This window comes from Rutilus rutilus (assembly GCF_951802725.1).
Source record: "Rutilus rutilus genome assembly, chromosome: 17".
In the NCBI taxonomy this organism is placed as follows: domain Eukaryota; kingdom Metazoa; phylum Chordata; class Actinopteri; order Cypriniformes; family Leuciscidae; genus Rutilus; species Rutilus rutilus.
Window position 1 is genome coordinate 10546229 of NC_140230.1, and position 27801 is coordinate 10574029.

Genomic DNA, 27801 nt, shown 5'->3' on the forward strand with positions numbered 1-27801 from the left:
TTACCAGTTGCAGATATGCATTATGGAAAACTGGGATTACTTTGTGTTCTTCCTTTACTATTACAAGTATTACTATAAGCAAACAGATTTTTCTATCGATGACAGCATAAATTATACGGATTTAAAGACTGCGAATCGCAGAGAAAAGTCTCAATATGCGCAGTAAGTGGTGCGTGAAAATAAACGCGAAATGGCCTGTATAGAACACGAAAGTGCGTTAAACTTGAAGCTGTTAAAGAGAAATAAAGCCAGCAGATTTAACATTTATTTAGCCTATTTAGCCTATCATCTGCAAAATGTTTTGATTCCCTTTTACCTGACATGATCTGTCATTAACGCTGCAGGAAGCATTGCATAAACTGGCATAACATTAGTTGTATTCTTGTCACACTAAATTCTTCACACACTAAAACATTGACAGTTCCGTTCGTTGGTTGAAGAATGTGAACGTGCAGAACTACTTGTGTTTCAGTGCGTGCGGATGGAATAAAACCATTCGTAACGTGCCAATTGTCTCTGCGTGCTTCAACTCTCAATATACTGCACAACTGCTCCTGATGTAAAACGCAATGAAATTATTTGCCGGTTTGACGGTCTTGCATATTACGCTGCTGATTTAAATGTGACGCATGAATTGAAATTATTCAAAGAGGCAATCAGTCTTCTATTCTCCTGTTGTTTCCCACAGAAGTTAGGTTCTAATTTTCTTGATTGACGCAAGTTGTAACTTTCCCAAAGTTTCCAAGATCCTTCTCAAGGCCTCGCCTGACGTCGTCATACTCAGATTCTAGTCAGAATATGAGTCTGATACTGCTCCATAGGGCTGTGATTATGGGGCGTGTTTCAACCGAATCAGGAAAGAAAATGCCTCTGCACTCAATTGGATAGACCTACAACCAATCAGAGCAACGGAGTAAGTGACATATGTTCTTCATTCATCTTTCCGATCAACAAATGCCTTGATCGCGGTTCTCTGTTCCTCTTTTAAAATTAATGCGCTGTCGATATCTTCTTTAACAGATGTGATTCTAGATATAGCAGCACTGGAATAAAGTTATTGTCACTTGATTCACTTCCGTCGCAACGATCATTAGTTTAATATATATTAGATCATTAGTATTAACTTAGGGGCCACAAACACGACACCGTTTTAACAGAAAACTCTTAAGTTCTTTCTGCCGAAACTTTAAAAACGCGAACCTGTGAGAAGGCTGATGGTGTGCACATGCGTATTATGAGTTCAGTCTATAGGTATGCGCGTTTGAATATATGTGCGCAGGCGTGTAGTCCTTCCCTACAAACCAATCCTCAACAAACTACTTGTCTGGCCTTAAAATTTATAATACAGAATTTTTATCGCTTCCACATAGCCACGTGAACTATCCCGACAACGCTTTATCTGTAGAGATGTAAAGGGAGGGGAGGGAGGCCTTCACAGGGGAGAGACTAGTTGACACTTCAGGACTGTGTTGTCATCGCGTCCAGGCACAGGTCCTTCATCAGATCTGGATACGCCCTGGATCCGGTGGACTGTGGTAAACCTCGGGATAAACAGAGAGACTAATATTAGCGTAGACGCCATTCTTCTTATGATGTAACAAGTACACAGTATTTAAGAGAAGTGTTCCCGGTTCCGGCTGGCTAATCTATGCAGCCTAACATTGAATTATAAAAGTCTATAATGTGTTATGTGTATGCTAGGTCAAAGAGATGTGTTTTTAGTCTAGCTTTGAACTGACAGAGTGTGTCTGCTTCCCGGACAATGTTAGGAAGACTGTTCCAAAGTTTTGGTGCTAAATAGGAAAAGGATATATCACCAGCAGTCGATTTTGATATTCTAGATATTATCAACTGGCCGGAATTTTGAGATCGCAGTAGACGTGAAGGACTATAATGCGTTAAGAGCTCGTTCAAGTACTGCGGAGCTAAACCATTTAGTGCTTTGTAAGTAATCAGCAATATTTACAAATGTATACGATGTTTAATAGGGAGCCAATGCAGTGTTGACAGAACTGGGCTAATATGGTCATACTTCCTGGTTCTGGTAAGAACTCAAGCTTCTGCGTTTTGGACCAGCTGTAATTTGTTTATTAAGCGTGCAGGGCAACCACCCATTATAGCATTACAATAATCTAGCCTTGATGTCATGAACGCATGAACTAATTGTTCCGCATTTGCCAATAAGAGCATATGACGTAATTTAGATTTTTAAGATGGAAAAATGCGGTTTTACAGATACTAGACACGTGACTTTCAAATGAAAGATTGGTATCAAAGAGCACACCCAGGTTCCTAACCGACGACGAAGACTTGACAGAGCAGCCATCAAGTGTTAGACAGTATTCAAGGTTATTATGTGAGGAAGTTTTTTGTCCAATAATTAGAATCTCTGTTTTTTCAGAATTAAGTAGTAGGAAATTACTAGTCATCCAATTGTTTTTATATCAGCTATGCATTCCGTTCATTTTGTGAATTAGTATGAGGCTAGTAAAAGGCATTTCTTAGAAAATAAATAAATAAAAACATTGTACCCAATGCATTATATTCAATACATTGGCTAAATTTGTGTAACAAAAAGGCATCTACATTAGACAAGTCGGCAGGGTAATTGCATTTTCTTGATATTATACAACAGTATACTACAAATCCATTAACATATTTACTGACATATCGCTTGAGACTTATATTAAATGAAACTTTATTTGAAGTACTTCTTTATTGCACAATGCACATTTCTTAATATGAAGTCAATTTTTTTTATTTTAATATCACTATTAGTAAGGATAGTATGATCTCTATATAATATCAGTCTTTAAATGCAAGATATTTAAAGCGTACTGTACCTAAATTATACTTGGAATAGTTTAACTTTAGCACAATCAAATATACTTAAGTATATCTTTAGTTTGAAGGGAAGAATCCTTCGAAAGGTATGCAGAGACAATCCTTTTCCACCACTAAGAACAGCAAAACATAATGAAAAACTTAGCAGGCATCTAAATCTATTTTTATTCCAAGTAATCCTGTTGTATTACTGTATCTGTAATTCTCTTTAATATAATTCTAGTCCTCAGATAAATTTTACTGTAGCATTTTGCTGTTGTGTTGAGTAAATGTGATTCAAAAGCTCCTGTCTCAGGGTTTTTCCTGGGTCAAAATTGGTCTTCGGTGGTGGCTGACCGACATGGTCATCCACACACAGCAAAGAGTACCCTAGTACCCACGTGATCCGCAAGCCCAATATTGAAAATAAATGTTAAATTTAAAATAAATACAAAGAAACAGTTTGTGATTTTTTTTTTTTAGGTAATTTACTACACATTGTCATAGCCCTATACATACTGTGGATTATTAAGGCTAAATTTTACTAAACACTCTTGCTAAATTAGGTAAGCACACTTACTTTCTCATTTCAGATTAGGGGTGGGAATCTATAGGCACCTCACGATTCGATTCGATTACGATTCAGAGGGTAACGATTATCGATTATTAACGTTTTTTTTTTTTTTTTTACTTGGTACTTTTAAAGCAAAGTATTTATGATGACCCATAACGAACTTACTTCCATCTTCCTATAATTTTATTAATAAAACAAATGGAAGTTATTTGAACATTGCAAAGAACCAACAGGAAAATAAATATGTGCCTGTACTAGCAGCGTACTTGTAAATTAATACAAACTTCAGCATATTCTGAATCTCTAGCATTTAATAATAGACTTCTAACCAACATCCTCTGGTTATTTCCAATGAGCAATATAATCCTTCAGACAAAAAACATTTTGCTGTAGGCCTGTAGCAAATTCACAAACAGTTTTCGTTCAAAAATATAGAATTATGTACCAGCAGCTCACATATAATGCTTGTGGACTTATGCATATTCTGAATAATTAGTAACATACAAAGCCTCTCTTATTCACAACTAAATAATAAAGAGGTATGACTTGAAATGTTTGCTGTATACCACAATCAAAAACAGCTTATACAAAAAAAGTGAATGAACATCTGCAGAGAGCACAGTCAAAATGTAACTTTTTGTGACTGGCATTGCACATATTGCAGGGCAGTACAATGTAAGTATAACAGATCGGTTTACAGTATATTGATGTGAAAACTAAATACTGAAAGCAGCTTTCATACAAAAAATACTAAATAGGTAACAATGAAATTGCCAATTTTACATTAGCTTTTAACGAAGAGGGTGCCGTTCGAATTTGGCGCTCAGGCATCATGCGTCTGTTATGTGCGCGAGTCTGTTAAGTGCGCGCCACAGACTGCACGCGCACTGCACGTCCGCTAGAGTTCCGCCTTTTGCGTTCCGTCAATATTATGTTTTTTTAGAGATTTGATTTTTTTGACATTTGTGAATCAATTCAGAATCGTCCACGTCCGCATCGCGATGCATATAAGAATCCGCGCGGTGCTGTGATCGTTCTCTCCGTCACTCCGTCAGTAGCCTGCTTCACTCACAAAACCCAATTACAGATCAAATAAGGCTTTGGCGGGACAAAAAATCGTTTTGGCGGCCGCCAAAAAAATTTCAATGTAGGAAAAACCCTGAGTCTGTCTTAACAGCTTTACACATTAGATAATAAATATAAGCTATAGATTTATGAGTAAACTATCAATCATTTGCATGTGCCTTTAAATAATTCTGCACTTAGGAGGGTTGTTGTCACAAGGATTTTTGGTTATGTCAGTAATATTAAAATAATCATTGTCTCTGTTTAAAAGTAGATACATAATTCCTATAGGCTGAAATGGATCTTCGAATCGATCAGGGCTGATAATTCAGAGGTCAGGGGTTACTGAGTTCCTGTATCACTGTTGTGTCTCTAGGTAAAGCACTTCACTGTAAAATGCTCCAGATAAGCTGTTAAGTGTATTACGTTGCATTGAACAAGAGTGCTAAATGATGAATAACTTAGATTAGTTGACTGAAAAGCTATTTATCTTTGCTGCCACGTAAACCGGTTACCAGCAATTGTTTGCATCGGTGGCCAAGATTTTAATTAGAAATGTGAGCATTGCATTAGCATAATATAATGACTTGTACATAGTAGTTATGATGTATGATTATGTTTAATATGCAGTTACAGTATACAGGTGAGAACAAATGAGAGCCAGGATGTACTGGTTTTTTTTTTGTGTGTTTTTTTTGTTTTTTGGGACATCTCTTCAAAATGCAAAGCTTTCACAGTAAGATGTCCCAAAAAAAAAAAAAAAACTGCACTGCTTGTCTCCAGTAAAGACTGAAGATTGGACCACAACAGGCTTTTTGAGCAGTTTAACCAGCAAAACGTTCTTGGTCAAAGGGTTTCACAAGCTAAGTTTTACCACTGAACATCATCTATTCTAGACTATCACTAACTAGCATAAACCAGCCTGGACCTGCATGGAAATTACTCATAATAACCTTTTTGTAGGGTTCCAGGGTACCTATAATCACTTACAAAATTATACCCATTACAATATGAGCCTGTCCATTTAATGGATTTAACCAGGGTCTATTATGCCCTTTTACAAAGTCTTGAGTTTGTTTTTGCACATCTCTTCCCAGTCTGTCAGTAATGCTCTGTTTAGTTCCTGTCTCTATGAAGCCTCTCCTTCCAAAAAGTCCAGTGTGCTCTGATTGGTTGGATGTATCAATGTGTTGATATTGGTCAACCGCTTTGAGCATGTTTCGGAAATGTCACACCCCTTTCCACAACAGTGTTAAATACAGGGTGGAAAAAACGTCTTGGACATCTTGAAAACACTCTCACAATGCTACTCAACCAGGGTCTCCCCCTTTTTTACGCATTCCTGGGGTGGGAATTATTTAAATGAAGAATATTGTGACGTTTACAACTATTGTTACGACTACAGAGGACGTCCCTGAACCTTCTGTCTGCCCTGTCATGACCGCGTAGGTTGTTCCTGAACTTTCTGTCTGCCTTGACACAACCACGTAGGTAGTCCATGAACATCCTGTCTGCCTTGACACGACAACAGAGGCTTTCTATAAACTCTCTCCCTGTCCTGTATTGGCCAAGGAAGGTTTCTCTAAACCTTCTGTGATGGCCGTTTCTAAGCTCTCTGTGCTCTCTGTCCCAGTTCTATCTGATCTGCCATGGTGGTATTCTGCTCCGCCCTGGTGTTACCTAGTCCCGTCTGCTCTGCTGTGGTGGTCTTCTGCTCTGCAGTGGGGATCTTCAGTCCAGTCTACTCTGCTGAACTGGTCTTCTGCTCTGACATGGGGTGTTCAGACCATTTGCTCGGCTGTGGTGGTCATCTGCTCTGCCGTGGTTGTCTCCAGCTCTGCTGAGATGGTCTTTTGTCCCGTCAGGTCCACCCTGGCCACATGCTCTGCTGGTTCTGACCTGGCCACCTCGCTCTGCAGGCTCAGCACTGGCTCCCCGATCCGCCTCAGTCTCCAGTCCTGCTTACACTTCATGGGCCTGGCCCTCCATCCCTCCCCCTGATCCGCTTCCACTTCACCTCCCTCCTGGACTTATGTCTATGTTTGTTTACGAGCTTCTGGAATCCACTCACTAAGGGGGGCAGGGGGCTCTATCGTGATCTGGTCTTGTGTTGGATTCTTATTTTGTTTTCCTGTTCCTATTCTTTCTGTGTTCCTTTCCTGTGTTTAGTTCCTTTTTCCCGTGTTGCATTAGCTACCTTGTTTGCTCCCATGGTTACCCTGGTTTGTTTCCATAGCAACTAATCTTGTTACTAACTCTTGTTATCCTATGTATACATACCCTAGTGCTTCTCTTGTTCTTTGTCTGGTGTTGTATGTATCGTGCACATTTGTTGTAGTTCCCTGTTCTCTCGTGTCTGGATTACCTTGTTCATTACCTGGATTTTTTTCTGATGTCTTAATAGATGTTAACTGCATTTGGATCCAATGCTCCTCTTTGACTCAACAGCCATGTTACACTATGGTAATGTAAGCATCAGCAGTAATCATCAGCATCAGCATCAGATGTAAAAGTCTTATACACCAACTAAGAGCTTTTTATTTGTGCGCTGTAATCTAATCTTCAGAATCCATATGAAGTTTAATTAACTAAATTCGGGAGGAACACGTTTAGATAATCCAACAAATCAGCACGAGAGGAATCCTAAATACAGCCTTCTCTCACCTCCACACGTTCCACAACAGTTTTCCAGCATCCCTCTGCCACCCCAACTCCTCACTCTCGGCTGGTTCCTATTACCAGGCAGGGATATCGAGGGGAGCACTCCGGGTTCTTTGGGCCAAATTCCGAGCTCGAGCCCTTCTTGCAGACAGCACACCAAATATGCATACTCTTTACTTTACTCTTTACTGGTCTGGTGGTAGAACATTTGTTAATTGTGATAGAGGTTCTTGGGTTCTAATCCGCCCTGGTATCATATTTTTTTCTCATTAAACCAAAGATGTACATCAGTGATTGTACACCAAGAGCGATACGTTTGTGTGCATTTTGTTTTTTGGATTTCACAGGAACGAATTATGCCTATGCTGTGTTTTTTGTTTTAGCATGTTGTTTATTAGAAGGTTTATCTTAAATAGCTTTTGCCACAATAATAGACTGCAAAAAGTATACATGAATAGTAAAAAAAAAAAAAAAAAGAAAAAAGAATTTCAATTTCGTTCAAAAGTATTAAGTATAGATTACTTTACAGGCATCATTCCATCCACCCAACCATCCATCCAGCTGGTAAAGAAATACATCCTCTTTCCGAGCCCAATGGGTAATATGCTAATGCTGTGATTTAATGCTAATGCGCTCTTCAGAGTGACAAGCTCACACTTGGGAAGTGTGCCCATACTCTGACCTGCTTGTAGATGTTATTAAACTTTGCTTCCTTCGAATTACACTTGTCCAGATTATTTAACACAAGGGCTAAAGCCGTGCTGTCCATAGAGTGCTGCAGTCTGTGCTTCTTCAGATCATTAAGAGAATCAGATTCCATTTGTGGAATTTAGACCACACTGAGATTAAATTGGTAACAAACACAGTGCCTGGTTTATGTTTATTTTATTTTTTCTTCTTCTTCTTCTTTCCCCTCTAATTTTCAAAGTCAAGAGATCTACCTATGAACTCAAACATTTCTAATCGGATTCTTCCTTAGATTGCAAAAGAAAACCACTGTAAACCACAACTTTAATGTGCTGTGAAAAATGAGGTTGTTCAAAGTTGTTCATTGATTTCGTAGAAGGCACTTTATGAAGAAACATTGTCTTGCACTTGCATGAATGCAGATTCAGGAGCTACGCATGTTTTTAAATGTAATACCTAAAAATCTGTATTGTACTGAATGTGTCTGTGTGCATCTAAATCACTTAACATTATTCACATTCACATTTAAACACTAATCTAATTCACATTTTACAATAGTAGGCCTACTTTTTAATATCATACTGTGAGGAGAACTCCACTGAGCTATGAAAGAGCAAGATATAAGCAATACAATTTCTTCTGGAAAAAAAATACAGAATAAAACGAGAGCAATTAACAAATATTTGCTTCTTTTGGAGACATGCTGCATGTTTTGAATTCAGACCTTTTAAATTCTCTCTTCCCAGCCTGGGAAGTTAATATGTTAATATGTAGGTATTAATACGTAACATTTTACATGTTCAAAACGTATATTTTTGTATTTGGATAGATTCTGAAACGTACACTATGGACATATATACAGTGGCGATTATCAAATGATGCTAAATCATCATAGCCTACTGTTTGCTTAAGTGGTTGTGGGGGGTTTCTTTTCTCATCTCTATTAGCCTGCAACGTGTTATCATTTGTTAAAACCACACATAATGCGTGTTCTAATTGGATATGTTTGAGCCTTTTTGCTCAGGCACACATAGTCAAAGGCCACTAGAGTTAAGCCATTCGGCGTGGTAGCCCAGGCACACATAGTCATTTTGTTCACAAGCTAAGCCATTCGGCGTGGTAGACCAGGCACACATAGTCACAGGCCAATAGAGTTAAGCCATTCAGCAAAACAGGCTCAGGCACACATAGTCTAACAGGCCACTAGACTTACGGCCCAAACTACTAGTTTAGTGGCACGCATACACCGGTATGTAGGCACATATGTAGAACACCACATTGGTAAGTCACTAGGGACACCCCATAAAAAAAAAAAAAAAAAAAGGGGGGGTACACTAGTACACATGGGCGCTTCTATGTGCGATCTATTCCGCTGAGACCAAGCATATGCCCCATTTCTCATACTCAAAACTAAAGGGCCAGGCACACATAGCTAGCATACTCACGGTTCCTACACTGAAAAAAAATGATTTATTGACTTAGTAGAATTTACTAAAAAAATTTATGTTCATTGGTTCCAAATAATTCATTTTAGCTACATTTAAACAAATGCATTACGTTGAACTAAGTTCAACTTGATGCATTTGTTTAAATGTAGCTAAAATCAATTGCGTGGAACCACTTACGATAAAAACATTTAGAAAATTCAATGAATTTACTGAAATCATTGAATTTACTAAAAAAAATTATCGTAAGTGGTTTCACGCAATTGATTTTAGCTACATTTAAACAAATGCATCAAGTTGAACTTAGTTCAACGTAATGCATTTGTTTAAATGTAGCTAAAATCAATTATGTGGATCCAATGAACATAATTTCTTTTAGTAAATTCAACTAGTCAATGAATCATTTTTTTCAGTGTATGGCTCTTCGGAGCAGGAGCAGTACATATGTTTTGGCGGTAGATCTACTGGAGGTGGGGAGTTTTCTGACGTACAGTACACTCAGCTTGTTTTGTAGTGTCAAATATCATGTCACCTGCTCTTTTGGGGAGTAATTCCTGTATGCTATATTGTACAGCAGCAGCATGTCTTACTTGCTCACAGCAGCGTGTCAAAATTCTGGCATGAAAATCTAGATGGTGCAGGCTAATAGGTCCTTTAACTCACCTGTTCATAATCAGATCGTTATCTATAGGGCGCAGCTGATTGGTTCCTGCTGTATCAGTAGCCAATGAGCTCGCTGTTCAACCTTCAAATACTTGGGAAGCATTTGTTTTAGCAGAGCATGCACTTCCCCAGCTCCACTTGTATAGATCTGCTACGGGTAATTCATATACGCTATATTGTATGCAGCAGCATGTCTGTCTTACTCACAGCAGCGTGTCAGTACGTATTGGCAGTAGCAAGTCCCGTACTTAATATATATATATATATATATATAGAGAGAGAGAGAGAGAGAGAGAGAGAGAGATATCTGTGTTTACATTAATTCCTGCCCAAAGTGATTGTCGGTGATAGCTTTACAATGCACATGGTAGAGCCTCTTGTTTGAATGGCCGTGCAAATCAAATTATTTATAGAATTCATGTTGGATGGCCAATTGGCCATGATTATTTACCAGCATGGACAAGATAACAGCTGTCATTGATGTTTTGCAGCGCAAAATCTGACCGAACGGATATAAACTGGAAAATGAGGGTAATTTTCATTTATTTTATCTACAGCTTGTTTAATTAGCTCTGTAAGATTATATATTTTTAATGAATTCAAATGAACTAATGAGAGAGAGAGAGAGAGAGAGAGAGAGAGAGAGAGAGAGAGAGAGAGAGAGAGAGAGAGAGAGAGAGAGAGAGAAGCCTAAAAGTGATGCTTGTTATCCGCATAAAAGCACATCTGCAACTGTAGTATTTAAAAAAAATATGTTGGATCTGCTCGACCGCCATGACAGTCGATACAAACGGTGAAACGGTTCCAGTGCTGATACTACGGGAATATCGCACGGCTGGAAATGGCTCTCTGCCAATCAGATTCCAGAACCAGAACGAACTGTTGTATAAATAATTATATTTATTCATTACTTATTGATATATGTAGCTCCTCTTTAATAAATTTGGTGCTTCGCCTCAGCGCTGTTAGAGTTAAATGAGGATTTAATGCAGGGTCTAATGATCTAACGAAATCCAAATTTTGATATCCAATATATTTTTATGAACCCTTGATGTTTCTATGGGGCAATACATGATCATTCTATTGCACAATCAGCCCATTTCACTCTGCCGTTTCTATTAAGGTGCATTAAAGCTAACATACAAGCTTTATACTAGTGGTAATGGAATAACGAAACCCTGAACAGTTTTTACTACCTTGAATTTCCCATATGGACCAATAAAGGTGTCTGTTCCGCAATCAGCCCATTTCACTGTGCCACTTTTTTAACCACATGTGTGTTAAAGTTAACATGCAGGATTTATACTAGTGCAGTGTACTAACGAAATCCAAAATTTTAACAGTTTTTACCATACAAATGTTTTTTTATGGACCCTTGAACTTTGTACATCTTAGTATTTCTCGCAGCCACGTAAATTATGATTTAAAGTTAGAATTTGGCCTTCGTAGGCTACTAGAGGTAATAGTATAACACTATTACTTATTTTAAACAGCTTTTGATGTACCAGGCTTTTTAAATGACACTTTAAATTTGCATAGGTATATAAATGAATTGACTAATGGTTTAAAAAACATGGGTACTACAGTAAAATTGCAAAAATTTGGATTTCTGGGACTTACGGTTATGGAGTGGTACTGGGAAGAAGCAAGTTAATGACCCTCCTATACTGTTTGAGTAATAATCCTTCAAACTCACTTAAAACTTTATCACATCCTTCCGTAATTAATGCACAAAAGACCAACAACGGAAATGGCACCCGAAAAAAAAAGAACAGAACTCAAGAAAATGTGAATAATGAAGCGCAAGAGATTTTGATAACGTGGACGAACTAAGAGAGATAGAGGAAGATGACGACAGTAAATCTACGAGAGTAACTGAGTTGAACCCCAGCAATGCAGATGTTTTTGCAAGCCATTAAAGAAATGGACAAACGAGCTATGAGTAAAATCGACAGTTATGTCAGCGATCAAAGTGGTGAAGGAGCGACTGAAAGAGGCAGAGGAACGCATTTCTGGACCGGAGGATGAAATCACTCGACTAGCTTGCTCAAGTAACAAGCGAACTCGCTTGAATCACAAGTAAAAAGAATGTCAGACAAGGTTGATGACATGAAAAACAGAAACAGACAGAACAACCTAAGGTTGGTGGGTTGAAAAAGAAGGAAACGATACCTATGCGTTTTTAGAGGCCTGGAAACCAAAAATATTGAAAATGGACTCTAGCACATCTTTAGTCATAGAGCACCCACATAGTGGGTCCACAACGAAACATAGGTGACCAGAACACAAGACAAGATACCAGTGCACCATCAAGAACACTAATAATGAAGTTCTTGAACTTCAAAGAATTGGTGATGAGAGTGGCCAAAGTCCAGGGGGATGATTTCATTCAAGGAACACACTCTTCGTTTTCATCCAGATGTTTCTGCTCAAGGTTCACAGGAAGCAGAGAGCTTATGATAATTTGAGACAGAGGCCATGAGAGAGAGGAACACAGGATCATCTACCCTGCTCGTCTACTTGTTACACACCAGGAAAAATCAAGGGTTTTTGATACACCGGCTGCAGTGAAAAACGTCATTGAAGAACTAGACAAAGAATAACGCCGCCTTCACACTGGCAGTTGAAATCAGCTCCGATACGGCTTTGAAACGACCGGAAGTCATTCATTTCCTATGGAGATTCGCAGACCGCATGCGAATGGGTCCGAACCGGGTCCGAACGAGTGCGGTGCGAAAAAAATTGTGTCAGTTGGTCATCTGGATGCATTTTTTTTTAACCTGGAGTTGTAGAGGTCCAGGTAATAGTAAAAAAATAATAATAAAGCAGGACATGGACAGGATTAAACTATTACAGGCACTAGTCGTTGTTCTTCAGGAAACCCACATGGTTAAAAACTGAGACAATTAGGATTCGTAGGAGATGGCAAGGGCAAGTTTTAGCTGCCTTGTCACACTTCTAATACACTTCTAAAGAGGAGTAAAGACTTTGATCATAAGTCAAATACAGGTTAAGAAGGTAAATAAAGATCCATTAGGAAGATATATTATGCTACAATGTAAAAAAAAAAAAAAAAAAATCAGAAAGATCATTTGAATTAATGTATATGGTCCAAATGGTGACAACCTTTTAATTTATTTAACTAACTGCTAGTTTGCCGGTATATTATATTATCGCAGGGAATATGAATTGTGTGCTAGATCCTACTAAAGATCGTTCCACAGGGACTGATAAAACGCATACTAAAGCTAGGAAGTAGATAGAGGAATTGAAAGACCTTAATGTATCAGATGTTTGGAGGGATCTTTACCCAGCAGCAGAATCATATTCATGTTATTCTTGTATTCTCACATATTGATTATTTTCTAATATCTGCACAATTGTACCCTTCAAAATAACAGATTGTATACAGTATATCACAACATAGTCATCTCTGACCATGCAGCTATATCCTTATCATACAAAACTTCAAAATTCATAAAGAATCCACCTAAATGGCACTTTCAGATAGGAAGGCTTCGGGATCCAGAGTTTATAGAATATTAGAACACACAAATGTATCTGTATTTTGAAATGAACAATTCTGAAACATCTGCTGGTATTAGATGGGAAGCATTCAAAGCTCATTGGGCTTTTCAACTTAGAACAACTATGTTTTATTTTTTATCTTATTTGGCCTACTGGAAAAAACTATCTCTCTACATGATGTTGCCTACCTGGCTCACACTAAGGCCCGTGAAACTTGGTGTCACTTGAGCCAATTGGAAATTAATGTTGCAAAGACAAAATAATTAATTCTGTGCACAAAATGAATTATAATCATGATAATCAAGCCAAATTTCACTTGAGGGTCAACAAGTTGAAATTGTGGAGAAATTTTAAATACCTTGGCTCAATTCTGGACACATATGCGAGCTTCGTTGAGAATGCAGAGTACATTTTTTTTTAAATGCTCGCAACGTTTTTTTCTTCTTAGACAACTTAGTGGCCTTGGAGTTTGTCAGCATATTTTAGAACTTGTGTACAAATCTATTGTAGAGAGTGTATTAACTTTTCACCTCCCAGCCTGGTATGAGCACTTAAACTATAGATCTAAGAACAAACTCACCAGAATTGTGTCAATGGCAAGCAAAATAGTCAGCAGACCACAGAAGCCCATAGTACAACGTTATGCTGAAAGGGCAAAGAAGAAGGCAAGGATTATTCTTGCAGATAGTTCTGACCCTCTCTTTAGTCAGTTTGAGCCCTTGAAATCAGGTAGGCGCTATAGAATCCCTCTAGCGATTAATTAATAAAAAAATTAAAATAAAAGTCCAACCCTCTAGGTGTAAATATTATTGCCGTATGGTATGTGTCTCCTACCCTTTAGTCCCATTTTGAGCAATACAAAGTTGCAGTGTATTCATGCTTAGCGAGTGCAATCAGGGCAGTAATTTTTTTTTTTTTTTTTTTTAACAAGTATTTTTCAGTACTGAAGCCACATTTTTAAAACTCTTCATACAGTTTGAATTACCAAGATGAATCTTGGCCAAACAGTTAATCCCACCTCTAAAACTCACTCAGACCAACAAAACACTTCATACATGTATTTAACAACACTGAATTTAATAAATGCGACTGAAAACATAATGTCAACTGAATACAATAAAATACAAAATATTAATGCCACAATCTTAATATTCATAAATTCGTACACATTTGTACTTCTGTGAATTTGTTCATAAGTTAATAATTTAAGTTTTAGTGCTGTCAATACGTTCATACTGTTTGTTTCCGTGTCTATAGAAACGTAAGTAAATGTACGTGTGATAGAACCATACTTAACTATACAAAATACATACTTGTATGTACTTTTTACTCATAAAATCACATCGCTCTTCCCTTCAGGAAGTTTTTCGTCCTCTTGATTTTAAGATTTTTTTTTAAATTGCATATGTCTAAGTAAACATCTGTGGAGAGGCAGAGAGCGAAGGTGCTTAATGAGCCTCAGGCAGAAATCCATGTGCTTTTCAGGATTAACCACAATCTGGGCATGTGTGCTTATAGATTCCAAAAGAAAAGATTATAAGCCACAGCTTTAGTGTGGTGTGAAAATTGAGGTATGACCTCTGAGTTGTTCATTGATTTTGTAAAAGGTATTAGGAAAGCCTAAAGGAAGTAGCAATCCCTTTTTACTTCTTGTGTTATGGGTCAGATTCAGGAGCTAAATGCAATCCCTGGAAAGCCATACCATCAAGCAAAACTATGCGAAGTGAATGGCAATGAAATAGCATTACTAACAAACCATCCACATTAAATTAAACAGTCCTATATCATATACTGTGAGGTCTTGAAAATTCAATAGTCATGACCTTCAGTAGCAGCTGCTTCTAAATTAGTCCTTTAACAGTTTTTCTCAATCAATTTGACACATTTCTTCAAATGAATGTAGTTGCTCTCAAAACAATTTACACAGCACTAAACACACTCTTATGTTGACAAAACATTTCAAGATTCACTGCATAATGAAGCACTGCAGTTTTTATTAAAAGTAAATGCTGTCATCAAAACTATAACATATTCAGCTATAGACACACAAAAAGTGTCTGTCCACTAAATAGTCTTCCATTTTACCCATCTTTTCACCCTCTCCTTTTCCCAATTCTACTCTTCCTTTTCTTAAACTTTCTCCTCCTCTCCCCTCATCTCATTCTACCTCTTCCACTCCCCACCAACTTCCACTCTGATAACTCTTTCTTTTCCCATTTCCATGCTTATTCATATTCTTTTTAAAATTTGTATAACAATATCTGTTACTTTTTAAAATAGTTTTTATAGTTAATGCAAATGTGATAGCTGTGTAAACAATTAGAAAAATGTCATTTCCTGAGATGTGTATTATTAACCATGCAGATACTAGATTGTGGCCAAATGAAATAATTCCATGTGCAATTGAGAATATGTTTTGTTTGGAAAAATGGTACACAAATGTTTGTGATTTTTGTAATCAACAAAAAGAGCTGTAAATGCTTATTACCATTTTGGTTGGCTGAGTGAAGTGCTGTGAACACATTTGAGAATTTTGTGCGCAATGTTTTAAAAGAACATTATGCATATGATTTGTAATTTGTATGGAATGAATGAAAACTTACAATCTGTTTTGGACAGTTCAAAAGTGTTCAGATCACTGTGTTAATTGTTTTGAGAGTAGTGATCGGAGTTTGGAGAAGTGTGTCAAATCGACTGAGAAAAACTGTAATGAGTTTCAAAATTTACTCTAAGCATATTCCCACATGCTAGCTGAGATAATCTGATTATAGTATTTAACTGATAGACAAGTGGACTCTTTCTCTCTCACTTGGATCATTACCTGCCTGAGTGCTTACATTGCTCATTGCCTTTTTTCCTGATAACGGAAAGAACTTAAAATATCCCGTAATTTCTGGTCATACAGATAATAGTAGTTCATCATTCGAAACTGTAAAGGGTAGGGTCTACTTTTATTTATGTACACTCACAATAACAACAAAACATTGTGCTTTTGTCAAATAAAGAAACAGGGTGCGCTTTCTGGTGTCTCAGTCTCCGTGAACATCTTTCTGAAATGCGTCACAAAAATTAACCGAAACTCAGCAAACACTTGTCTATGAAAACAAATATTCCCAGTTTATGTAAACCTTATAAAACCAATGAGAAGTACAATCTTTACCGTCTGAGGTCATTATCTGTATTGTGGTCCTACGCACAGCACAGGCTATTCATACGTTATTCGTCCAACAAGCTTCGTCAGGTTACTGTACTTCTTTTTGAGTTTGGAAGAAGACACGCTTGTGAGGAATGAGACTTGAATTTACCTCAGAAGAAGAATGCTATGTGATGATCCTTGATCCAGCAGTGGATATTATTTCGGACGAATGAGTATTCATTCTTGCCTTAGTTATTGTGTTATTTTTTTACCAAAACCTGTACACATTTTACTATTTGGGCTTTTCTCACACTATCTCGGCAAACTGAATTGTGTGAAATTGAGTAAAATGTTGAAATATAAAATATAGGCAACCTTTCATAGCATCTAATGTCCTATGATGCGTTGTTTTTTGCTCTAAAATATAAACATAATACGATATAAAAGTAATAAGAATGTTTACAATGTAATATGATGAATGTTACATTGAGTGCACACCAAAAGAGTAGATACAAAGTAAAAGAGTAGAGTAAATTACATACAAAGTCAGTGCAAAGATGCAAATAGACGCAATTGATGCAAATTGGGCAACGTGATTGCCACGAAAGCGCGATATTTGCTTCAATTTCAACTTGAGCGGGAAATTTGCATGACGCGTTGTCGCACAAGCCAATAGCGAAGAGCTTATTGACACGTTTGGTTTGACACGGACATATTTGGGCAGCAATAGTAGTTCTCTCCAACATGGTTGCTAATGGAAAAAAATGGCAGAATGAAATTCCGGAAGGCCGCTTGACCGAGGGTCTGTGAAAAGAACACCATATCTCCTGGCACATAAATTGCCTAAAGATGTGAGTGGTTCTGCTTGCCTTGAGGAACTTTCTCCCAGACCTCAGAGGCCATCATGTTCTAGTTCGAACATACAATACGTCGGTGGTCTCTTATATAAACCACCAGGGGGGTCTAAGAGTGCACCCTCTGTGTACAATGGCGCATCAGATCCTCCTGTTGTCCCAGGGCAAGCTGCTCTCTCTCAGGGCAATTGCATCCCTGGGCACATGAATGTTGGAGCAGACACACTGTCAAGGCAGGAGGAAGTTTGGAGGAAGTTCGGCCAGGCGGACGTAGACCTGTTTATGTCACAAGATAACTCACATTGTCCCCTCTGGTTTTCCCCCCACACAGCCAGCTCCTCTGGGCCTCTTTAGACGGCCTCCCGTGGGAGATTCCCGTCCGGAGGGACCTCCTAACACCTGATATTTCATTAGAAGACTATCCTAAATTGTAAAGCTTCTTCCACGAGGAAACGTTATGCTTTGAAGTGGAGAGCATTCACTTTGTGGTGCAGAAAGCACCAATTAGATCCAGTTAACTGCCCAGTGGCTTCAGTGCTGGGATTCCTTCAAGACCGATTCTCGGCTGGGCTTACCCCTTCTACACTTAAAGTGTATGTGGCAGCAGTGGCTGAGTTCCATGCACCGCTAGATGGTAGCTCATTGGGAAGGCATAATCTTATTACTCGTTTCCTCTGTGGTACTCTGAAGATGAGGCCTACGGCCCAGGTTAGAATACCTACATGGGATCGAACCGTGGTACTAGAGAGGTTATCCTTGGCACCCTTCAAGCCTTTGGACTCTGCATCGGACAAGTGTCTAACCTTTAAAAATGGCATTTCTGTTGGCAACGACGTCTCTCAAGAGAGTAGGAGACCTACAGGCCTTGTCCGTTGCTCCTTCCTGTTTGGAGCTTGTTCCAGGTGGAGTGAAGGCGGTACCTAAGGATGTACCTAAGGTACCCACTAATGTGGCCCGGCCGGTAGTCCTTCAGGCCATTCATCCTCCTCAAGTGTCGGCTGGACAAGGGAAGTTGCAGTTACTTTGCCCGGTCAGGGTTCTTGAGATTTCAAGAACTTTGTGGAGAAAATTTGACCAGCTTTTGGTATGCTTTGGGCCCCCTAACAAGGGCTGCCTGGCTACCAAGCAGACTATAAGCAGGTGGATTGTCGAGGCTATCTCAAAGACTTATGAAGTGCGCTGGCTGTCTTCACCTCTGCCACTTAGAGCACATTCCACACAAGGTATGGGATCTTCAAGAGCTTTATTGTCGGGGGCATCCCTTTCAAGATATATGTGATGCGGCAGAATGGTCCTCCCCACATACTTTTGTGAGGTTTTATAGCCTGGACCTTCCGGCCACCCCAGGGTCCCGAGCACTCATGTCCTGAGCTGTGCCTTAATTGCTTCACACTAAGGATAGGCATTTTGTCAGCATGGCGAAGTGGGAATATCGTTCCCCAAAGTGTTGTCATCGACGCAGCGCGAGTTCCCTAGAAAAGGAACGTCTCAGGTTATCCATGTAACCATTGTTCCCTGAGAGGGTAACGAGACGCTGCGTAACTGCATCCCTTTGCCATACTTCTGCCTCAGTCGATCAGAAGGCTGACCACAGCTGTGATGCCGGCCCGTGTCACGGGATGATGTTGCACCAATCAGAATTGGACTTGCACATGTGCTTCAAACGCAGTCACCCTGAAGGCATTCCCCAAAGGGTCATCATTGGGAACCTTCTCAGAGAACCATGGTTACATGGGTAACCTGAGACATTTCCCTCCCTTCTGCTGATTGTAAATTTTGGCCTGGTTCCTCAGTTCAATTTGGACATCTAACCTTTATAAACATGCCCTAGAAAAAATAAATAAAACATTACTAGGGTGCATCTTGAGACAATGGCACTAACATATTTTAAGATGTGTCAGTGCAAGTTGCTTTCAGTTAAAACAGCTCAAACATACATTTTAGTCTGGGACTAGGCTTAAGGCTTGTATGTAAAACTGGGGGATAATGTTTTTAAACCAGCATGAACATTTAATTGTGTCCATTTTAAAGAAATTAATAGTTTTTTTAATATATATATATATATTTTTTTATTATTATTATTATTAAATAAATGTATGAGATGTGTGATTGTCAGGTTTATCTTCTGTTCTATGGACTTTTAGTTTGTACTACCATGTTTTCCCGTGTGTCTGTTTCCTTTGTTCCTATGTTCCTGCTCATTATTGGTTACCATGGTTTTTGATTAATTACACAGCAGTTTACTTTTAGTTAATTATCTGGTAAATATATTGCCCGGAGTTTACATTCTCCTTTGTCTGGTATTGTCTTTGTTTTACAAAACTGTTATGCTTTCTGACAGTGAAAACCAATTTTTAATGGTGAGTAGTGACTTACCAATGTGTTTTTTTGTTTTGTTTTTTATCAGCTTTACAGTTTATCATCAATTGGAATAACTGGTTCCATTACACTCAAAACACAGTTTTGTCTCTTTTTATATAAATAGATTAATTCTCCATCCATCAGTCAGAAAGCAGAATCTTTTCTGTATGTAATCCAACTCATGTAAGAATAAGAAGCTTCACCACCTCTCTGAAAGCAATGAATCATCCATGATTTATTCATAGACAGCAGATGAATGTTGTACATCTTTTACAAATAAATTATAACAGTGTTTGTTTACTACAGCTCACTGGCCGCCTCACATGCTTGCAGATAACATCTGGACATCAAAATGTTGTTTGATTAAACTCCTTACAAATTCTTTTTACCATTTTAAAAAGAGTGTTTAAAAGAAAAGCCTTGCTGTAGTCAGCCACTGTTAAAATCTTAAATCTGTTTCCAAGAGCTTTGAAATTCACCAGTTAAATATCCAATATGATGTTTGCTTAAATGGCTATGGTTTGTCACTGATTGACATAAGCTTGAATAACTTGTCTGAATGTTTAAAGTAATTAAATTTCCTTGATTACGACTTTAAGTTTTTATATAAACAACATCCTGCATGACCAATTAAAAGTCTACATTAATATTCCCCTTAACCATTAGAGTCAAGGGACACAATGAATATAGTTCTGAAATTTCTAAACATACCAGATGTGCTCAGAATAGTACTGGCAACATCATCTTCCTCATCTACCTCATCTTCATAAGTTAAGAATAAAGTTACAAATATTTGTTGATTTAATGTCGCGCATTCATTTGTGCTACTTAATATATTTTACCTTGCTGAACGGTTATGTATGTAACATAGTAACAGATGTTTTTAGGTAATGTTAATGGTTAATGATTCTATTCAAATGAATTTGCCACAGAAAAGAGTTTACCAGAATACAGTTAATGTTTGAAAAATATAAAAAAGTCCAGAAATATGTAAAAAAAAAAAAAAAAAAGTTTTTTAGAACCAGATAAATTAATTTTTTTCTCTTATATGTGTTTTGGTGTCTTTTATCATATCTATCTGAGACCTCATGGGATTCTTATTGAAACAAATTATGTATTTTTGTCTAAAATACTAACAGTACAAACATTTCCCCTCACCTAAACCCACAAAAGTACACTTTCTTTCTTTAAAAAAATGAAACGAAAAGAACAAAGAAATACCATGCAACAAATAAGTAATTCAGAATCACATTCAGATCAATTTTGATTTGTTTTTTGTGTAATTAAAAAAAAATGAAAGTCACAAAATATTGTCTTCATGAGTCCAACTCTGTATGACACATACCATTGTGCTTTCTGAGTGTGGCTGACTCTTTACTTTCATTCCATCCATGTCAGTGGCTGATGCCTTTTGAAGTTTTCATGGTCCAAAGTGTGACAGCCAAGATGAGTTTAGGACTCTTTCTATAGTGACCTAAATGAAAGGGATGTCCAAGAGCAATTAAAAAATATTTCATGGAGCTAAGCCTTTGATGCACTGTTCTCATCCGACTGTTGAATAGTGAGATTGAAAAAGATGAAGAAACCGAAGGACTTTACCACTGGGGTGGTAATTGAACGAGGAAGTATGAAAGAGAAGTGAGAAAAAAGAGGTATGAACAGTGAACACTAACAGTAGGAAAAGTTGAGGGCTTAAGCACTTCTCTTTGCTGCTAATACCGACTACAATAACCAAAGTCCCCTCCATGCTGAACATTTGATTGGGTTAGCAAAGCTCTTGTCGAAAATCATTCTACAAGAGCTTTTTGAAACTGGAATGGAAAATTTAAGCAGCTGAAGTGTTGTATGAGAAGTGCCGCAAAGCTGGTGTCAATTAAATATTTCTGGACTGGAAATTGATTCCTTGCACAATCCTGCTTCACTATTCAAAATGTCACAGTTATTATGAAATAGCATTTTTTTTTTTTTTTTTATACAAATTATATCATCATTACATTTATTGTAGACATCAAAATCTGATGGTCCATGTTATTTGAAAATGTTCCAAAGAGCATTTTGTGTACATCAGTGGAAGCAATGAAATCTGAACTTCAGTAGTAATTCACAGTGATTTCAACTTTGACAAAAAATAAATAAAATAAAATAGTTCGACAGACAGACAGACAAATAAATAAATATCTTACAGGTTGTTGTTTTTTGTGGTATTCAGTCCCTCCAGAAAAACGCGATTATGCGATCGCATGATTCCATGCATAATCAGCCAAAGTCCGCATATTTATGCGGGGGGCGCATTTTTTTAAATACGCCGCACTTTTGCCGCATAAATTGCAGATTTCCGCGTGCAAAATATGCGGGCTTGCATGATTTCATAATCCCCGCATTTTCGTTGCAAAAAGTCACATATATATCTTAGCAGAAAGTTGACAAATGTTGGGTTTACTTCACACAAGCGCAGCCATTTCCCCTGTTGCCATGGGAACGTTATGAAGTGACGTAATTACGCGACATCATTGAAAAGCTGCAAACCCCGCGATAGCCCTATTTCACAAAAATCCGGTCGTATCTTACACCGCAGGCCGTGCATGTTTTCATGGAACAACTGGGGATAAGTTAAATCACGTCAGACACAGAAGGCAAAAAGACGTGTCTGTGGTGTGAAGGAGTAAGTTAAGCAGATGTTGAAAATGGAGTGTTGATGCTGGTTCGGGAGTGATGCCCTGACAAAACATGTTTATATTGCACTTGATTGTTATCTGATTTGCACGTCATGCACTTTTATTTATTATTATCAAATGTTGGCAAATTAAAATTGTTTGTAGAAGTTGTTTTCTGTAACTTTCTTAAAAATGAGTGAACATGGAGCAGTTTTTCCGTGAGCGGGACTGCTCCACTCCAGGCTTTGATCGCATCCCCCTAAGGGTGAATAGCCTACACCTCGTCTTTCCCATTCAAACTAAAATGAAGACATCTATTAATGTAATTGGTGTTGGGCAATCACTTTTTTTTCTCTTTTTCATCAAACTGCAGTTTTTGCAAGTTCCCGCAATTTTCGCAAGTTCCCGCAATTTTTGCAAGTTCCCGCAATTTCATCGCATAAAATTGCATAAATATCCCGCATATTCCATCGCATTTTTTAAGAAATCTTGCCGCATAATCAAGGATTTTTGCCCGCAACAATCACTAAAAAACTCCGCGTTTTTCTGGAGGGACTGGGTATTATCCTATTTACAGAATATCCACTATTGTGTGTAATTTTTATTTATTTTTTATTTCTCTAGATCCTGGCAAATATCATAATTTTCATATGTGGGAACCTGGCAGGAGCATACCATAAACACCTGATGGAACTGGCGCTAAAGCAGACATATCAAGACACTTGCAACTGTATAAAATCACCCATCAAACTGGAGTTTGAGAAGCGTCAGCAGGTTAAGTATCAATCTTGCTTTACTTTCTCTCAGTTCTGAAGTCATGATTTATCAGCTGGCTATGGCTGAAGTTGAAAGACCTGCCAAACAGTCTCAAAAACTGAGATATTCCATATTTTCTTTGGCAAACCACTGAATGCTGATAGTGACTTAACATTGCGGAATTTAGCAGTGAACTAATACTGATAATACCAGAAATCTTTTGTGTTATGTGTTAATTTGCTGAGAGAATGACAGAACTAGATTAGATTAGTGTAAAAATAATAGTCCCTCAACCTCCTTGACGTATCACTCAAACTTAATGTTTATTTAATCTACATGCACATTTTTGCAAATGTCTTTATATTTTTGAAAGTACAGTATGTGTGTATATTGTACATTGCATGGGAGCTTGTAAATGTTAAGTTTAATTATAGCCTCTTTTGTAAAGTCTTCTTTTTTTTTTATGTAACTGCACGAAGAATGACTGAATAACTGGGAATTGAGAAACACTTACATTCAATATAAATTAAATTATGTATTTACTAAAGGTAATTCCACATCTTTCTTTTACATATAGATTTTTTTTAGGGGGTTTAACATATTTTAATTTCTACTCATATTACAGCAATCTCTTTCATATATGTATACTTATACACAGGGGCGGTTCTAAGGTCAGTGTACTGACAGTGTACAGATACTGTCGGTAGTTGAACATTTCTATTGTAAAAGAGTTGTCAAATATTAAATGTTCATCTACTTACATTTTTCCAGGCATTCGTTCACTGTTAACATCCTTCTGTGAACGGTAAGCCCCGCCTTCTTTAATCATTTTGACATTGATGAGCTAGACCGCTGAACTTTTAGTCATCCTAACTACAAACAGAGCGGTGCATAATGGAGTGCATCAGAGCAGCATCAAGAATATCAAATACATTGCAGTGAATCTCTTATTTGCATATAAGAATATAATTCCAATAATAATGAGGTTTGCGAAAAGTGTAGAACTCGGTGAGCTCGCTCAAAACACATCTTAAGCACAGCGACTCATTTAAATGCCTCTGATTGGCCAATGTGTTCAACAGACATGTCTGTGATTGGCTTCAATGCTCAACACTGCAAAAACACATTTTAAGTACCTTTAATGCAAAGGGAAAAATATAAATAAAACTGTATGCACTTACCATGATTAGGTAATCGCGGCAGCTGTAATCTTATTTACATTTGTTTTTCTGATTAATTGTTTTGCTCTATGAGAAAGACAAGGTAACAAAATATTCGGGACTTCACTAAAAACATTCTGGGCTTAAGCCCCCTTAGCCCAGCCCCTAAAAAAACTCCAAACAAACTTTTGAAAAAAAAATCAGTCCAGACCAACTTTATCTCTAAATTCACTAGAAAAATAGACCATCTAGGTTTCCATCCCCCACGTGAAAAAAAAAAAAAAAAAAAACAAATCCTTTATTTAAGCATTTATTTTAGGACTACTTTCAGAGGATTGACGTCTCCATACTCAAATTCTAGTCAGAATATGAGTCTGATACTGCTCCATTAGGCTGTGATTATGGGGCGTGCTTCAACCGAACCAGGAAAGAAAATGCCTCTGCACTCAATTGGATAGACCTACAACCAATCAGAGCAACGGAGTAAGTGACGTATGTTATTCATTCATTTTTCCGATCAACAAATGCCTTGATTGCGGTTCTCTGTTCCTCTTTTAAAATGAATGCGCTGTCGATATCTATAACAGATGGCGGAATCTATACATCTCAATTCTCCAGTGGCAGCCATCTTTGTTGTAAACAAATTCAACCCAAGCCCTCTTTGGTGACGTGGATGATTACATTACTGTTGATCATCTGTCCATCATTGTATAAAGCGCGCCCTAACAATTTGATTGGTCCGAACAGCTCTGGTTCGAGCATAGTTGCTCCACAACGGATCAAGTCCAGACCGAACTTCCCGACCTCAAATGTTGTGGGCGGGGCTAAGTTCGGCTTGCATCCAGGCTAGAGGATTGCACCACGTTCTAATGTCCAACCCGATCTCACGGCTAGACAAATCTTTCAAAAACGAATTACGAATTTGTACGAATTAGCCACCTCGTAAAATATATACGAATTGCCATGAGCTTGTGTTGTAATGTCACAAACTGCATGTTTTGGTTTCGTTTTCATGAACTTTGCATTTGTTTCTCTCAGTTACCTGTTTTCATTTGTTACAGTTTCCCACCCCTTGTTTGTCTCCCCGGTTTTTGATTAACTCATCATCACCTGTTGTCATTTGAGTTCTATTACCTTGTGCATGTAAGTTCCTCCTATACATTCAGTTAGTGTCTAATATTGATCATGTGAACGTGTAATTGTACGTTCATTTGTTTATGCCATACACGCTGTTACAAAGCCTTTCGCCTTATGGATTACTTAAAGGTGCAGTAAGTGATTTCTGAGAAATAATGTTGACATTTCAAAATCACCAAAACAAAGACGCCCCTACCCAAAAGGATTGCACCCCCAAACTCACAAACATGCTATGCAACACAGGCACCTCCCCCTAATGAGCACGCCCTTACTGCTGATTGGCTACAGGTGTGTTGTGGCGCTTGGTTCAATCCACTTTCAACAGTGTTTCTCAGAAATTGCTTACTGCACCTTTAAGATTGCTTTATTAAAGAACCTTTAGTTTATTGGAACCCATTTGAACATTTTTCATCATCCTCAAAATAACATGGCCAAATAGGAACTGTCAAGAGGAAAATTCCATCAACATCCCAGCAAGCAATTTTGCGATTAAAAGATGTCTAATAGCCGTCCAAACAAAGCCCTGACGTCTAGGCTAAAACAAGGCAAAATTTGGGCTGTCAGTGAAAATTTAATAGACGTCTAACCATAGCCCAAGGATAGACTCATTAATTAGATAACAACATGTCAAAGAAATGAAACCAAACACCTTGTAATCACTGTTGACTGATCTCACAAGTCATTTTGGCAAAAAAACAACATGTAACTAAATTCAAGGTTATTTTGGCTAGAAGTGAGTAACTCATAGCGGACGATTATATCGGGTCTATAGTTGACCTAGATGGTGAAATGACGACTAATGCTTACTGGGATACTTCTGATTCACTTTACAAAAGAAGCCATATTAAACAAAATTTACAAGCTTCCAACAATAAACATATAATGTACTTTCAAATATATGAAGACATTTGCAAAAATGTTCATGTAGATTAAATAAACATTAAGTTTGCATGATACATCATAGGAGGAGGTTCAGAGACTATTATTTTATCAGTTGGTATTTTATCATATCTATTAGGGACACAATGTTTTTAAAATTGATTTGTCACCTAGACTTTCACTACTTTGTCCATATGTTTGACATTATGTTCTCCGCGGGTCCTCTTTGAAATACTGCAAACCTTTGTGGTCTCCTACTCTCAGCCCAGTTGCTACCGAATGGAAACCGGGACACTTCTGTGATGTTGGTTTTCAGCTCCCAGTTTAAACAGGGCCACAAAGGCAGATGGTGTGACTGAAGCCCACTGCTGTCTCTGTGAAGTTTAAAGGCCGCTGCTGGTGTATTGGCTGTCTTCCATCAGACTATGTGCTCTGCAAGAGGTCAAACATTGCCTCCATGGACTTCTCTGGATTAACCTCTTAAGAATATCCTCTCAGGCTGTGGGTGATGAATTGTGCTCTCCACAGCTCAGTGGTCTCAGCTGCAGCGTTTTCTGCTGTTGATGTTATTGCAGTAGATCCTAGATTCATCGTATAGCACATTAATTAGTTGAAAAAGGGATAACAATGCATTTGTCACAGCTCAAATTAATGTATATGGCTTTTATGTAGATGCTAATAAAATGATCAGGTTTTTAAAATGATTTTTATGAGTTCATTATGGTTGATTAGGTGTATGTACCAGACCTATTGGGCAATTAACCTTCTTTTGCTTGTAGCACAGAGTCAAGCTATCATAAGCTTTCATAATGACCCTCCAGACCGTCCCTGTTTGATCTAATTAAACTCATTCACACTTTATGCCTAGTGGGGAAATTGAAATTGAATTGAAAAACTTTAATGTGGTAATCTTAGTTTTTTTTCCTTTTCAAAAAAGTCCACTGTAACCCAATTATATCAGTCCCAGATGAATTTCACATTACCTGCCTTTGACATGAATTTTCACAAAAATGTGCTAAGGTATCATTTGAAGACATCCAGAGAGCTAATATAACAGATTTTGAGAGAGCCATTTAGATGAATATGTAAATATTTGCTGCAGGGTTTCCTCTTAATAACAAAATAATCACACAACAAAATTGAGAAAACAGCAAGCATTTTTTAAATAAAGGATAAGAAAAGCATCTGATCGTCATAGCAACGTTTGCATGAGATCTGCAATTCGGCACTCTAGTAGTCACGTCACGTTTATTTATATAGCAATTTTATCACGTTTTCACAAGGCCACTCAAAGATTACAGGCTGTGTCCGAGTTTCAGCCAATGTCAGTTTCAATGTCAGAGTTCAAGATAAATCATTACTACTGGAGCAGCCAGTTTGCTACGTTTCAAATGATTATTATTAAACAGCAAACACAA

The 27801-nt window shown here is 37.8% G+C and overlaps 1 protein-coding gene across 1 annotated transcript in view; it reads left to right on the top strand.

Moving 5' to 3' along the window:
* The window catches only part of adcy2a (adenylate cyclase 2a), a 125235-nt gene that overhangs the window by 69088 nt on the left and 28346 nt on the right, over nt 1-27801 (top strand). Inside the window, exon 4 of the mRNA XM_084435542.1 lies at nt 23076-23225. Within this exon, the coding sequence (XP_084291668.1) occupies nt 23076-23225 (150 nt within the window). The remainder of the gene's footprint in view (nt 1-23075; nt 23226-27801) is intronic.